At 38.2% G+C, this 14,005-nt stretch overlaps 1 protein-coding gene across 1 annotated transcript in view; it reads left to right on the top strand.

Moving 5' to 3' along the window:
* Positions 1 to 13,441, top strand: part of CNGA1 (cyclic nucleotide gated channel subunit alpha 1) — a 42,058-nt gene extending 28,617 nt beyond the window's left edge. Inside the window, exons 4-9 of the mRNA XM_069105029.1 lie at positions 1,559 to 1,621; positions 5,346 to 5,387; positions 5,483 to 5,593; positions 9,619 to 9,726; positions 11,154 to 11,260; positions 12,027 to 13,441. Coding sequence (XP_068961130.1) covers positions 1,559 to 1,621; positions 5,346 to 5,387; positions 5,483 to 5,593; positions 9,619 to 9,726; positions 11,154 to 11,260; positions 12,027 to 13,441 — 1,846 coding nt within the window. The remainder of the gene's footprint in view (positions 1 to 1,558; positions 1,622 to 5,345; positions 5,388 to 5,482; positions 5,594 to 9,618; positions 9,727 to 11,153; positions 11,261 to 12,026) is intronic.
* The last annotated feature ends 564 nt before the right edge of the window (positions 13,442 to 14,005 follow it).

The following is a 14,005-nucleotide window of genomic DNA, read 5'->3' as shown; positions in this document are numbered from 1 at the left end:
GCTATCGGCGTTAAGTAACTTGCTCAAGGTTACACGGCCAGTTATTTTCTGGGTGTGGTGCTGAGTATCTGAGCCCGGATTTGATCCAGGTCATCCTGACACTGGAGCCGGTGCTCTTACTCGCTGAGCCACCTGGCCGCCCCTAAGATATTGGGGTTAAGTAACTTGCTCAAGGTTACACAGCCAGGTGTTTCTGGGTGGTTGCTAAGTGTCTGAGTCTGGGATTCGATCTCCAGGTTTTCTCAACACTGGAGCCAGTGCTCTTACTCGCTGTGCTACCTGGCCACCCCTTGGAATCTTCTGTCTGCTTTGTTTCCTTTGCCTGCTCATGTCTCCCCTCAGTCACTTGACCCTGGGCTTTTTGCCACAGTAATACTCTGCCACCAGACAGGGGAGCTTTCGTCCCAAACACTGGGGTTTTCTCAGCTGCTGGAGGTATTAGATGGGTGCCCTCTCTGAGGTCTCCACACGCTCTGGCAAGCTGGACACATACCCCAGGACCTCTACCCTAGACTGCAATCCAGATCCAAGAAGGTTAAAGCAAGAGTGATTACCCCTCAGTCTGGTGCTTGATCCCCCTACACTCTGCAGGCCAGGAGCTGAAGCTGCTATGTGGCACTGGCTGGCTGTCCCAGAGTCTCAGCGACTTCTCGCCCTGGGGGCAAAAGCCACGCACTCTCTCTTACTGGGTCCCAAAGTCCAGACTGCACTGACCTCTCACTTTGTCCTTCACATCTATGTGTTGACAAATCTGGAAATGGCCACAGCTGCTGCTGACCTGGAGTCCCTCTAGCCTGGTGGCTGGTCAGGCCTGCTCTGGGTCTAAAGCCTCGGGCATGGGGCTGGGCTGGGCTCCTAGAACACTACGCCTCAGCGGGAGGTTAGCTTCTCTGTGTCATTTTGTGGGTTCTGCAGCTCCAAAGTTTGTTTAGAGTCCCCTTTTTACATGGATTGGGGAAGGTGGAAGCTGGAGCCCAGAGGAGGTCCTGTTTCTACTCCCTACATATTGGTTTTTTATCTCTTTGGAGTGTATTGATCTGCTTTAGGGTGCCACTGGACCAAAAGGAATGCATTTTACTGACTTTGCAAGGGTTGTTCCAAGTTGTTCTTTCCAGAATGTATGGACCAATTCATGGTTTCACCAGTACATATGTGTGGAGAAAAGGATTTTTAATCAATGAAGGTAACAAGCGAATCTTAACTAGAAAGGGGCTTTGCACAGGAGGAACATCAGAGGTTGGGAGGAGTTATATTTCCTCTTAATAGTGACTGTTCTGGCTCCCCTGACTGGGCCATCTTCTGCAAGAGCATCTTGCAACCTTTCAGGAGGCAAAGGTGAGGGGGCTGTCTGCATTACTGGCCTAGCCCTTATGGGCCCTCTTCCTCACCACACCATCCCTACTCCACAGAATTTGCTCCAGGTACAATTTGCTCAAATTACAATTCTGGTAGTTAAGATTTATAAAAGTCAGTGTCTTTTCTTTGAAACTACTATATTGGTCTTTACAATTATGTAGTTAGTTACTATTATATATTCATTATGCTTTCCTGTTTCTAGGAGTCAGTACCTGCCTGGTGCCATTGCACTATTCAACGTTAACAACAGCAGCAATAAAGACCAGTGAGTATTTTGCTTTCACTGCTGAAAAATAACAGCTGTTCCTTGAAGAGATCAGTTAAAGACACATCTGAACCAGTTATGTATGGGGGACCCTTTAGGCAAGCATTATCTTTTGAATATAAAGGGGAGTAGATTTATTTTCTATCTCTTGTACTACATAGTGGGATCTGGTGAACAGTATAAGTAAGTCATTTGTTGTTTTTTTTTTTAATTTTAACTTTTTCCACTTAATAGTATTTTATTTTTTCCAATTACATGTAAACATAGTTTCCAACATTCATTTTTTAATAAAATTTTGAGTTCCAAATTTCTTTCTCCTCCCCCTCCCAAAGCTGGCAAGCAATCTGATGTAAGCTATATATGTACAATCATAATAAACATGTTTCCACATTAGTCATGTTCTGAAAGAAGAATCAGAAAAAAGGGAAAAATCATGAGAAAAATCATTTGTTTAGCTCTACCATGGAAAAACCCAAATGATTTTTACATTTTTTTATAAAATTGTCCTTTGCTTGGGAGGACAATATACATAAAGGTGATTCAGATTAACATGTCTGAAGAGGCTGATTGTCCTTAGATTAACATAATCTGGCAGGGGGAGGGGTAGGAGGACAAGCTGGGGTTGTTTTGTCTTCCAAGGTACTGCCTAAACTGCTGTATTTAACCTGTGGTTGTTTATTACTCTGTGGTCATTCAAAATATTATTTATTTGTTTATTTTGCTGCATTTAACAATGTCCCTTAAAGTCTCTCTCCCAGAAGGGGAGGATTCTGTGCAAACTTTTGGAACTGTCTAGGCATATCCTTACTGAAGGATATCTCAGTGCTGGCAATTCCATGATAAACCTAATGGTTATACATTCTACCTATCTAACATGGAAGAATTCTGGGGGGCAAAGGTTAGGCTATTTTTCAAAGAAAACTCCTCCTTCTACCCTTTGTTATGCACCATGTCTGGGTGTGATCAGTGTGGATTTATCCAATTCAAATCTTGGCTCAGCCCCTACCAACCAGGAAAACTGACCTATTTCCTTCCTGCCTTGTTTCTATTAGTCCTAATCACATTAGCATGGCATAAGGGAAGGGAATTGTTAACATAAGTTTTTACTCACATAGAAGTAAAAGGAATAAAACCGAATAGGTTATATACCTGTACTTCTCCCAGATCTTAACTAGTCCTTAGATATACTTCAAACCTGCAATTCCTGGACATAATTCAGGTATTTAATCAATTAATCAACAAGCATTTATTAATGACTTACTATGTGCCAGGAGTCGGCAAAGTGATAGTGCCCTTGCTAGTAATAGAGAAGTTCTTCATCATCAGCTTCCATCAGGGGCTAGCAAATCTCTCCAACATCCTGAGCTAACTGACAGTACACAATGTTTACCACCTACCTTTAGAGCTAAGTCCAGTTAGACCTAGGATTTGGGTCTCTATAGAGTCTCTATCTCCTTCTCAATCGCAGCTATCAGCATCTAAATTCAGATTCTTTGTCCCCCAGCCTATCGGTCCACTAGCAATTCTGATCTGGTCACAGCCCTATCCTTCCTGACCTTACTATTTGCTACTATTCGTGAATTCCCCCATACCTTCATTTCTACTCTGTCCTTCAAGTCTCTTCTTAAGTTCACAGTCAAGGGCTTTATGGGTGGGACTGGATTCAGTTCTTAGCTGGAGAATAAAACCCCATTAAGTCTGGAGTCCCATCCGGTCAATGCTAAACACTCTGCCTTAGAACTGATAAATCAGATTGGAACTAAAAGTGACTACCTGAATATCTTGTTTCTCCCAGGCAACATTTGTATTTAAAAATTTTTTTTTGCCCTAAGGGAATAATTTCAGGTATTGTTGGTGAGCTAGTGTATAGCAGTTTGTCCTGAAATAGAGCTTTCCTGGTGCCCCTGAAATATTGAGATTACCTAGGCAGCCCACTCAAGTCAAGGGTCCCAAGGCTATGACAAAGGATTCAGTGCACATGCTTGGGCTTTCCCAATGGCTGTACTTCCCACTGCTCACTGGACAACAGTACTTCACAATTCTTCCCCGACCTCCCTGAGTCTTCCTGTCCTTGTATCCTCTTTTCATCCCCAGTTCTACATAGGGCTGGGGGAACAACTTGGAATATGCTTAGACATGACAAAAATAGGAAAAATCTCTCATCTTTGCCCTGGCTTCCCACTCAACCTTAGGGATGCCTCCTGTACCTAACCTCATTAATGGGACTTAGGTGACTTACTTTGTAGTAGTCCTGTGATTTTTTTTTTTAAAGCAATCAGGGTTAAGTAACTTGCTCAAGGTTACACAGCCAGTTATTTCTGGGTGTGGTGCTGAGTATCTGAGCCTGGGATTCGATCTCCAGGTCTTCTCAACACTGGAGCCAGTGCTCTTACTCGCTGTGCTACCTGGCCTCCCCTAAGCAATTGGGGTTAAGTAACTTGCTCAAGGTTACACGGCCAGGTGTTTCTGGGTGGGTGCTAAGTGTCTGAGCCTGGGATTCGATCTCCAGGTCTTCTCAACACTGGAGCCAGTGCTCTTACTCACTATGCCACCTGGCCGCCCCTAGTCCTGTGATTTCTTGATACACACACAGTAAGGTAGCTATTGTAAATGAGCAGTAGACTCTACTCTAGTCCATATTCTTGTCCTGGGTCATGGTGAAAAGGAGTAGAAGAGGTCTGAAACGTTGAGAATGGCTTAGCAAGAAGCACTTGGTGAAAACAGGGAAGATGGCAGTGTTTCAAATTGCCTCCTGCTGAATTAACTGCTATTAGGGGATTCCATCTGTTTCCTCAGGTCTGGTCATAGATCCTTTACCCCTGTTCCTGCTGGTTCCCACCTTTGAATCCCTGCTACAGCCACCACACTTCTCTGGGGTCAGTCATTGTCTTTCCTTTCCTCTGCCCTACTCTGGCTACAATGTCAGTGCTAAGGGAGCAGCTATGCAGCCACAGAATCATCTTGCCCCAACAGGACTCCCAGTTTCACAGAAGTTTCCCCAATTTTCACTGTCTAGAACAGGATATCTAGCCTTTCTACTCCTACTATCATGAAAGGAATGGAGTGGAATGACTGACTTGATGTCCTTTTTCAAACAAAGGCCATGAAGATGGGTTAGAAGACTGGGTCAAATATGTAGGTTTGCAGGTAAAATTTCCCTCTGCCTCATCTTCCCACATATTCTCTTCCCTGTCTTTGTGATCAAAAGCTGAATGTAACTGCTGTTACTCATATAGTGTGCCTTTCCTCAACCTGCTAAATTTTATGCTAACTGAATGTGGCCTTTGAAAAGTCAGGGTCACCTCCACTCCATGATGAAGCTTTGAAGGAAAACATCTGTAGAGTTTCCTTATCTTTTAATAATAAAGATAGCCTTGCAAGTAATTGCTTTTTCTTCAATGATTGATTTAATTTATATTGAGTTTATATTTGAAATCAGTATGTCATTTATTTACTTAGGTTTATGAAATTTACTATCTTTAGAACTGTTTTTTTTCTTGACATTTCCCCACATTTTTATGCCTTTCTTATTCATTTTTCCTAATCACACATCTATGACTATAGCTTTTACTTTTCTCCCCTAAATGCTTGTTGATTTCTGGTTGAACTCTTCTTTGGGAGAACACCTTTCCAAAGTTTCTGGAAATGGGTTAATAAAGAAGAATTAAAATGATTTAGGACTGAATGTGATTTGAACATGTGACAAATATTGTTTCTTTCTTAGAGGGGCAAAAGAAGAAAAGAAAAAGAAAAAAGAAAAGAAAAGGTAAGTTCCTCATTGACCGAAATATTTGATATGATATTTTCCAGCAGATAGAACTTCTTATATTTTAATGCTATTGCATGTGATCCACTTTCCAGTAAATCTAGTGATAAAAAGGAGAAGAAAAAGAATAAGGAAAAAGAGAAAGAGAAAGAAAAAGAGAATGAGAAGAAAAAGAAAGAGGATCAGAATAAAGATAAGAAAGAAAAGTAAGTATGTGTTATTAATGTGGAGATCAATGATACTCTATTCTTATGAGAATGTGATGGAAGCCTGTTAGAAGTGGAAGTGTGGTATAATTCAAAGAACCCTGGACTTGAAGTTAGAAGATTTGAATTTTCTTACTTATTGACTTTGATCTAGTTATGCACCTAATTTCCTGAGCATCAGTTTCCTCATCTGTAATGTAAGGATAGTAATATTGAACAAAGGCTATTTAATCATTGCCTTTGTATCCCTGGAAACTAACCAAGCCTTGATACACAGTATGTGCTCAAAAACTGCTTGTTGATCGATTGATTGATTAGACTATCTACATTACAGGATTGTTGGGAGAAACCCCTCAGAGTGTAAACCTTTAAGGTCTATGTAAATACGAAATATTCTTATCAGATACAACATAGGCCAACAAAATAGGTTAAAGAATCCTACCTTAGCAAAAAAGGTTAAATAAAGGTGAGTTGAAGCTAAACTCAGCTATAATATTTTAAATATCTTTACTACTGTTTTTCTACCTTTGAAACAAGCAGCCTCAGTTGTTTTGGAGATTTATTTTCTCCAAGCATTAACAGTTCCTCAGTGGAGATCATCTTCTTATTGGAAGAAATCTTGATCCTGAGGAGAATCAAATCGTAGCATCCTACTGTAGTTTCTTTTGATATGACATAATTATTCTTTAATTATAGAATTACAGTAGGATCATAGCATCCTACTGTGGTTTCTTTTGATATGACATAATTATTCATTAATTTCATTAATATTTCTTGAGAATCCACAAGGTTCTAGGTACTTTATGGAAAATATTTGAAATAAAAACAGCTAGTTGCATATACTTTTCTTAATTTTGTACATCAAGACATCATTCAACTTCCAGAAGTACCCATTTCTAAAGAGGCAGCTGGTATAGTATGGTGGATAGAGCATTGGGTCTAGAGTTTACCTCCATTTGCAATTTTCTCCACTGTAAAATGGGAGCAGGGGCGGGGGGTAGCGGATAGTATCTACCTTACAGGGTTGTTATGTGTATTGAATGAGACAATATTTATTAAAAGCACCTAATATATAGTAGGCATTATAAAAATGCTTATTTCCTTCCCTCTCTTTCTGTGTACTTGAAAGCTATAATTCAAACCAAATCACAGAATACTAAGGTTTCCTTTCCAAAATTTCCTTTTCTTTTTTTCTTCCTTCCTTTCTTTTTCTCTCCCTCCTTTCTCTTTCTTTCTTTCTTTCTTTTTTTCTTTCTTTCTTTCTTTCTTTCTTTCTTTCTTTCTTTCTTTCTTTCTTTCTTCCTTCCTTCCTTTCTTTCTTTTTTCTTTCTTTTTACTTTCTTTCTTTCTTCCTTCCTTCCTTCCTTTCTTTCTTTTTTCTTTCTTTTTACTTTCTTTCTTCCTTCCTTTCATTAATCTGTTTATCTTCTTTTCCTTTAGGCAAGCATAAGATGTTGTTAATGTTCAGCTCTGTCCAAGTCTTCATGACCCCATGAACTATAGCATTCTAATACTCTCCATGAAGTTTTCTTGGCAAAGATGCTGGAGAAGTTTGCTATTTCTTTCTCCAGTGGATTAAGTTAGAGTTTAAGTGACTTTCCCAGGGTTACTTAGCTAGTTAGTATTTGAGGCTAGATTTGAACTCAGGTCTTCCTGACTGCATATTCAGCACTCTATCCACTGAACTAACTATCTAGCTGCCTAAGTATAAGGTACATTGTCCCTATAAAATATTTCTCCATTTAGATGGAACAGTTTAATGATGAAAATGCAGAAAAAAAGTACTTTGTGGGCAAGAAAAGGGTTACACCAACTATCAAAGGATGTTAAGATATTGTTGGTATTACAGAGGACCATTATGATGCCAAAAATGAATAGGAAAAGAATGTCTTAATAAAAAAACACACCTTTCAGAAATTTGAGCAGTTTAGGATAAAAAAAAATGACGTATGGTATAAATATAAAGACTCAAATGAATGATGTAGAATGTTGCATTGCTTGTATATGTATAGTTTATTTAAGAGGCTACAACATGAGATGTTGGATTATATTGGGGATTTATAGCTGCAGGGGATTATGGTACTTCAGCTCATTTGCATATAAGTGTTTGATGAGGGAGAGGGGAGAGATTATATATAAATATTTGGAGATAGGTATGATGTTTAAAACACTATTAATCTCACAGGAGAAATTTGGCATGTTGTTACCTTTTGCATGAAAAGTAAAATGACTGTTAGTCAAGGGGTTCTCATTTAAGCCACTGAAGGAAGATGAACTGAAGGGAGGACCTGATGTAAGAATATAAGGAAAAAAATTTAAATGCTTCAAAGGGCTAAAAAGCTGCTCTGTCAGATTCCATGGACAAAATCCTTCTGATTGATGGGAAGGAACGGATTTTGTTAGGTAAGAGGTTTTTTGGTTTTTTTTTTTGGAGAGCAGTTGGGGTTAAGTGACTTGCACAACTAGGCCGGATTTGAACTCAAGTCCTCCTGACTCCAGGGCTGGTACTCTCTTCACTGCGGCCACCTAGCTGCCCTTAAATGAATGGGTCTTTTTTTTTTTTTAAAGCAATTGGGGTTAAGTAACTTGCCCAAGGTTACACTGCCAGTTATTTTGTGTGAGTGTTAAGTATCTGAGGCCTGAACCGATCCCGGGTCTCCCCACTCAGGTGCTGTCACTTACTACAGCCACCTAGTCTCTCCTAGGTAAGAGTTTCAAGGACAGTTATTACCCTACAAACGCTATTTTATCCTTGGGCAGAAGTGAAGTATTTCCTAAAGGGCCCTTTGATCTCTGCTGCCACCTATAGTTTAAGAAAGAAAAGCAGCAGGAAAGACAGACTATTGAGCTACTTAGTATTCTCTTAAAAGTAGCTAGTTTTTTGTTTGCCTTATTTAAAGAATCAGCTTGTGCTATTTCAGTGAACTCTATTCTGACTGGACAAGGAAACATCTGGGTCAGTAAATGACTGGCTTGAGTTGTTTATATAGACAGAGAAAAGTTATGTTTCAGAATAGAAGAAAAGAGAATTTGCCCACCTAAAAAGTGGTAGAACCAAGAGATGAGCAGTAAACAGAAAGCTAGTTTCCTGTGGGGCAGATGTTCCTGAATGGACCAATGACATCAAGAAATTGTGAGTTACTTGGCAAAAACATATGGGTTTTCTTCCATCATGTTTCCCTGCTAGGTTTCTGCAAGCGAGTACTCACTCACTTTCACAGATACCAAGTATATTAGTGGGAGATTATGATCCAGGTTTATATGTGGATTGTGCTGTATGGTATTATTGATATATTTGCTTTAATAGTATCTATTATAAGGGCGGGCAGGTGGTGCAGTGAATAGAGCACCGGCCCTGGAGTCAGGAGGACCTGAGTTCAAATCCGGCCTGAGACACTTAACACAAATACTAGCCGTGTGACCTGGAGTAAGTCACTTAACCCCAACTGCCCTCCAAAAAAGCAAAAAAAAAAAATGTATCTATTATATTTCTTTTATCTTACTGCTAAGTAAAGTATTTAAGGTTTAAAACTGTGATTTAATTATTGTGTTTGGTTGAGTAATTCATCATATGAGTACATTACATTGAATCTCGTTTTGTAAAAGGAAGCACATTGTTAGAGGCTCATAGGTGACAGTGGAATATTCCTTGAATAGGTTTAATCTCTAGATCCCTGTGGGAGTTTGCTTTGTGGTGAAGGGAACCTAGACCTGCCAGGGTGAGGTTAGGAATAAGTAAATCCACTCAGAGAGTCGGTTACTGTTGACATCCCGCCAAGTGAGAGAGATATTTGCTGTATTTTGAATGTCTACATCAAGAGCCACACTTGAGCCCAGACCATGGCACTGCCATTACACCATTAACTTACCTATTGAAAAATTTCTCAGCCGAACTGCCCAAATCTTGACTATCCATTTTAATTAATTGTGAACAATGGATATAATTGTTTTTAATTTGTAAAAAGATATATACATATATGTTTGTCTCTCACTAACATTCCCTTTATTTTTTAATTGCCATTTAGTGAGAAGAAAGAAATTACGGTTATTGATCCAGCGGGGAACACATATTACAACTGGCTGTTTTGTATTACTTTGCCTGTGATGTACAACTGGACCATGATCATTGCAAGGTGCCTAGATATTATGATAGATCTCATTCTCTTCTACCTTCTCTCACAATACAGTAAGACTTAATACCTAGAGTTCTTCAGAAGATCCCTTCTTCCCAACTCAAAAGAAAGATTGCAAATTTTCTATCCCATACTTTCTTCAACCTCAAGGGTGGACACTTCATTGTCTAGAGCTACTTTAACACTGAGACAGTTTCTTTTGTTTTGTTTTTAAAGATAATAGTTCAAGCATATGATTAACATTGATTATTAGTGCCAAACCTTTAAAAAAAATACTGCACTTTTCTGGGTACTGGAGGAAAATGCTGTAAAGAGTGAAAAAATATAAATTATAAAAACTTAATAAAGTATCTAGGATAGTTTGTCACAGACTCAAAGAATAAGAGAATTGGAAGGTACCTGACAACCCACCAGATCCAGTCTCATGTATTTAGGTAGATTAACGTCTAAAACCTCCAAGCAAAGGACTATCTATTTTCTTGAAACTTTTCAGGGAGGGAGACCCACTTCCCAAGTTCCACTGACAGTCTGTTTTAGGATTATATCAACCTGATGATTGAGATGCTCTCTCTTATATTTATTTAAATATTTCATGCTTTAATTTAAACTGATTTCTTATTTGTTTTTTTTTTTTCTATTTGAGGTAGCATAGTGTGTTTCCCAACAGCTGCTGAACCACAAATTTATTGCCAGGGTCTCATTGAGTGGCTATGTGATACAGTGAGAAAAGCTCTGGATCAACAGTCAGAGAACCTTAGTTCACTCCCAGTCTTGATATCTTCTACTTGTATGACCTTGGGCAAGTCATTACTCCTCTCTGAGCCTCAGTTCCTCTGTCTGTAAAATGAAGGCATCGGAGTAGATGATATCTAAGGTCCCTTCAAATTCTAGGTCCTCTGACATGATCTCATCTAAAAAGGGAGAAGATAGATGATCTCTAAGGCTCCTTCCAATCCCTATACTCCTATTCTGCTTACAATAACAATAATAATAGTAATAGTACCTAACAATTACATTATTAGCAAGAAGAAATTCTTGTAAGGTTTACAAAGTCATCATGACAACTCTGAGAGGATAAATGCTTTTATTATTATCCCTTTTTTACAGATGAGGAAACCAAGGCAGACAGAGGTTAAGTGACTTGCTCAGGGTTTTACAGCTAGTAAGTGTCTGAGGTCGGATTTGAACTCAGGCTTTTCTAATACTAGGTCCAGTACTCTATCCACTGCACTACCTTGTCATCTCATTAAAACATGCCTCAATTTAAATAGTCTGTGATTCAGATTTCACCAATTTAGACTAGCATTTCTAGTATAAGTACAAATTAGTAAAGATTTTGTTCTATTCCCATTCTAGTCTATATATATATATATATATATATATATATATATATATATATTTTACTTACAATAGCTCTTCTGTTACAGAGCATGCTTTGAGGAACTTCAGTCTAATTACTTAGAATACTGGATTATCTGTGATTACTTATCAGATGCAGTCTATCTTCTCGACATGTTTGTACGAACAAGAACGGGTAAATATATTGTGTTGTTTTTTAAACCATAAACTTTTATGTTATAATGTAAAATCTCTCAATGCAAATAACACAAAATAGGCTTATAAACCAAGGGAAGGAAAGCAGAGTCAAAGGCATAATCGTACTATGTAGAACCATGTTTGTTTTTTTTTTAGACTCAGGAAGTTTGCTGCTGTGTATATAGAATACAGAAATAATTTTCCTCCATATTTCCCCTACCATTTTAATTTATGTTAGACCTGAGAAACAAATTTTCTACTCATTTTTCCCCCCAAAGTGAGAATAGTTCTGCTCATTTTGAAGGTATCTTGGTTCATCTTGGTACAAGGCATGGGAATGGTTTTATTGTAGGGAAGAAAAGGCATTGCTTATAAAAAAAAAAGATTGTTTATAAAGAAGCACATGAATATGACCAAGACTCATCATAATTTGTCTATGTCTTACATTCTGTTATCTCTTCCAGTTTTTCTGTTTTGATTGTCCCATTTCTTGCTTATCTTAGTAATTTCTTCTTGCTAATAATCTTTTCCCTTTTTATGTATCTCTTGTATATATTTTTCTCTTTTAAAAATTATCAAGTGAAAATTAAATTTTAAAAATACCAGTAATAGATAATTACATGACTACTTGTCTGTTCATCTCTGGAATATTTTACACTAATAAGGGTGTATTTATTTTAAATTCAGTCTTGCCTTTGATCATAGTATGGCAATATTCTGTTACAGAAGAAGAAACAGTGAATTGATTTGGCATTATATTTTAGGTTACCTGGAACAAGGATTATTGGTGAGAGAAGAGGCTAAACTCATAAACAAATATAAATCACATTTGCAATTTAAACTTGATGTTCTCTCCGTGGTACCAACTGATCTGCTCCTTTTACAACTGGGATGGAGCTATCCAGAGGTAAGATTAAACAGATTACTCAGGATATCACGTATGTTTGAATTCTTCCAACGGACAGAAACAAGGACAAACTATCCAAACATCTTCAGGATTTCTAATCTTGTCATGTATATTGTGATTATCATCCACTGGAATGCATGTGTATACTTTTCCATCTCTAAAGCCATTGGATTTGGGAATGATACATGGGTCTATCCTGATATTAATGACCCTGAATTTGGTCGTCTGGCTAGAAAGTATGTTTATAGTCTCTACTGGTCAACATTGACCTTAACCACCATTGGTGAAACTCCACCTCCTGTTTTGGACTCTGAATATGTCTTTGTGGTGGTTGACTTCTTGATTGGAGTGTTAATTTTTGCTACTATCGTTGGTAATATCGGCTCCATGATTTCTAATATGAATGCAGCCAGAGCAGAATTTCAATCGAGAATTGATGCTATAAAACAATATATGCATTTTCGAAATGTAAGCAAAGATATGGAAAAGAGGGTTATCAAGTGGTTCGACTACCTGTGGACAAACAAAAAAACAGTAGATGAAAGGGAAGTCTTGAAATATCTACCAGATAAACTAAGGGCAGAGATTGCCATCAGTGTTCACCTAGACACATTAAAGAAGGTACGCATTTTTGCTGATTGTGAAGCTGGACTATTGGTGGAACTGGTCTTGAAGTTACAGCCTCAAGTCTACAGTCCTGGTGATTACATCTGCAAAAAAGGAGATATTGGACGGGAAATGTACATTATCAAAGAAGGGAAATTAGCTGTGGTAGCTGATGATGGAATCACACAGTTTGTGGTCTTGAGTGATGGTAGCTACTTTGGGGAGATTAGCATTCTCAACATTAAAGGTAGCAAAGCTGGGAACCGAAGAACAGCCAATATTAAAAGTATTGGCTACTCAGATCTCTTCTGTCTATCAAAAGATGATCTCATGGAAGCTCTAACCGAATATCCAGATGCTAAATGCATGCTAGAAGAGAAAGGCAAACAAATCTTGATGAAGGATGGACTGTTGGACATAAATATTGCAAATGCAGGAAGTGATCCTAAGGACCTAGAAGAGAAGGTCACACGAATGGAGGGATCAGTAGACCTCTTACAAACAAGGTTCGCCAGGATTCTGGCTGAGTATGAATCAATGCAACAGAAGCTGAAGCAAAGGCTAACTAAAGTTGAGAGATTCTTGAAACCACTAATTGAAACTGAGTTCTCAGATATTGGAGGACTAGAAACAGAGAGAGGCCCCACAGAGTCTACACAGGAATGAAATGATGTGAAATGACAGGGACAATTAACTGGACTTTGTGAGTTGCTTGGAGAGTAAGGATCCAAGGCAAATGTGAAATATCTATTCAGCTGTCCTACAAAGTTGTCTTTTCATACTGGGAAAGTATATGCATATGAAACAATGGGAAACTGACTTGGATTCAGTAAAGGAAATATGCTTTGATGAATCCTACGATATTCATCACTGAAATGGAAATACAATTGTGGAGTGTTCTGCATATAGAGTCACTGTGTCATAAGGTTTTCTTGCTGGATACTATGTAAAGATATAAGCCAATGAATTTATCAGCACACCTATATTCAGATTACTTCTATATACCATCCTCTGCATGGATATAGTACGCTTTCTATTATCTGGTATTGTTGGGTAAAGGGCTATTAAAGAGTGATTAAATATTCTGGCAACTGAGAGTTACCATCATGGATTACCAGTTTTACAAAGGAGTTAGAATGTAATAAAATACACTTAATACAAAAATAATACTGAGCATGATTCAATCTTTCTTCATGATTCAAAAGGCACTTCAGCATCCTACAGTGCCTC

The sequence above is a fragment of the Petaurus breviceps genome, unplaced genomic scaffold, assembly GCF_028583685.1.
Source record: "Petaurus breviceps papuanus isolate PSGF00001 unplaced genomic scaffold, PetGlider_PUasm1.0 76, whole genome shotgun sequence".
Taxonomy (NCBI): Eukaryota; Metazoa; Chordata; class Mammalia; order Diprotodontia; family Petauridae; genus Petaurus; species Petaurus breviceps.
Note: the sequence above shows the minus strand (reverse complement) of the source record. Positions and strands in the feature narration are given on the sequence as shown.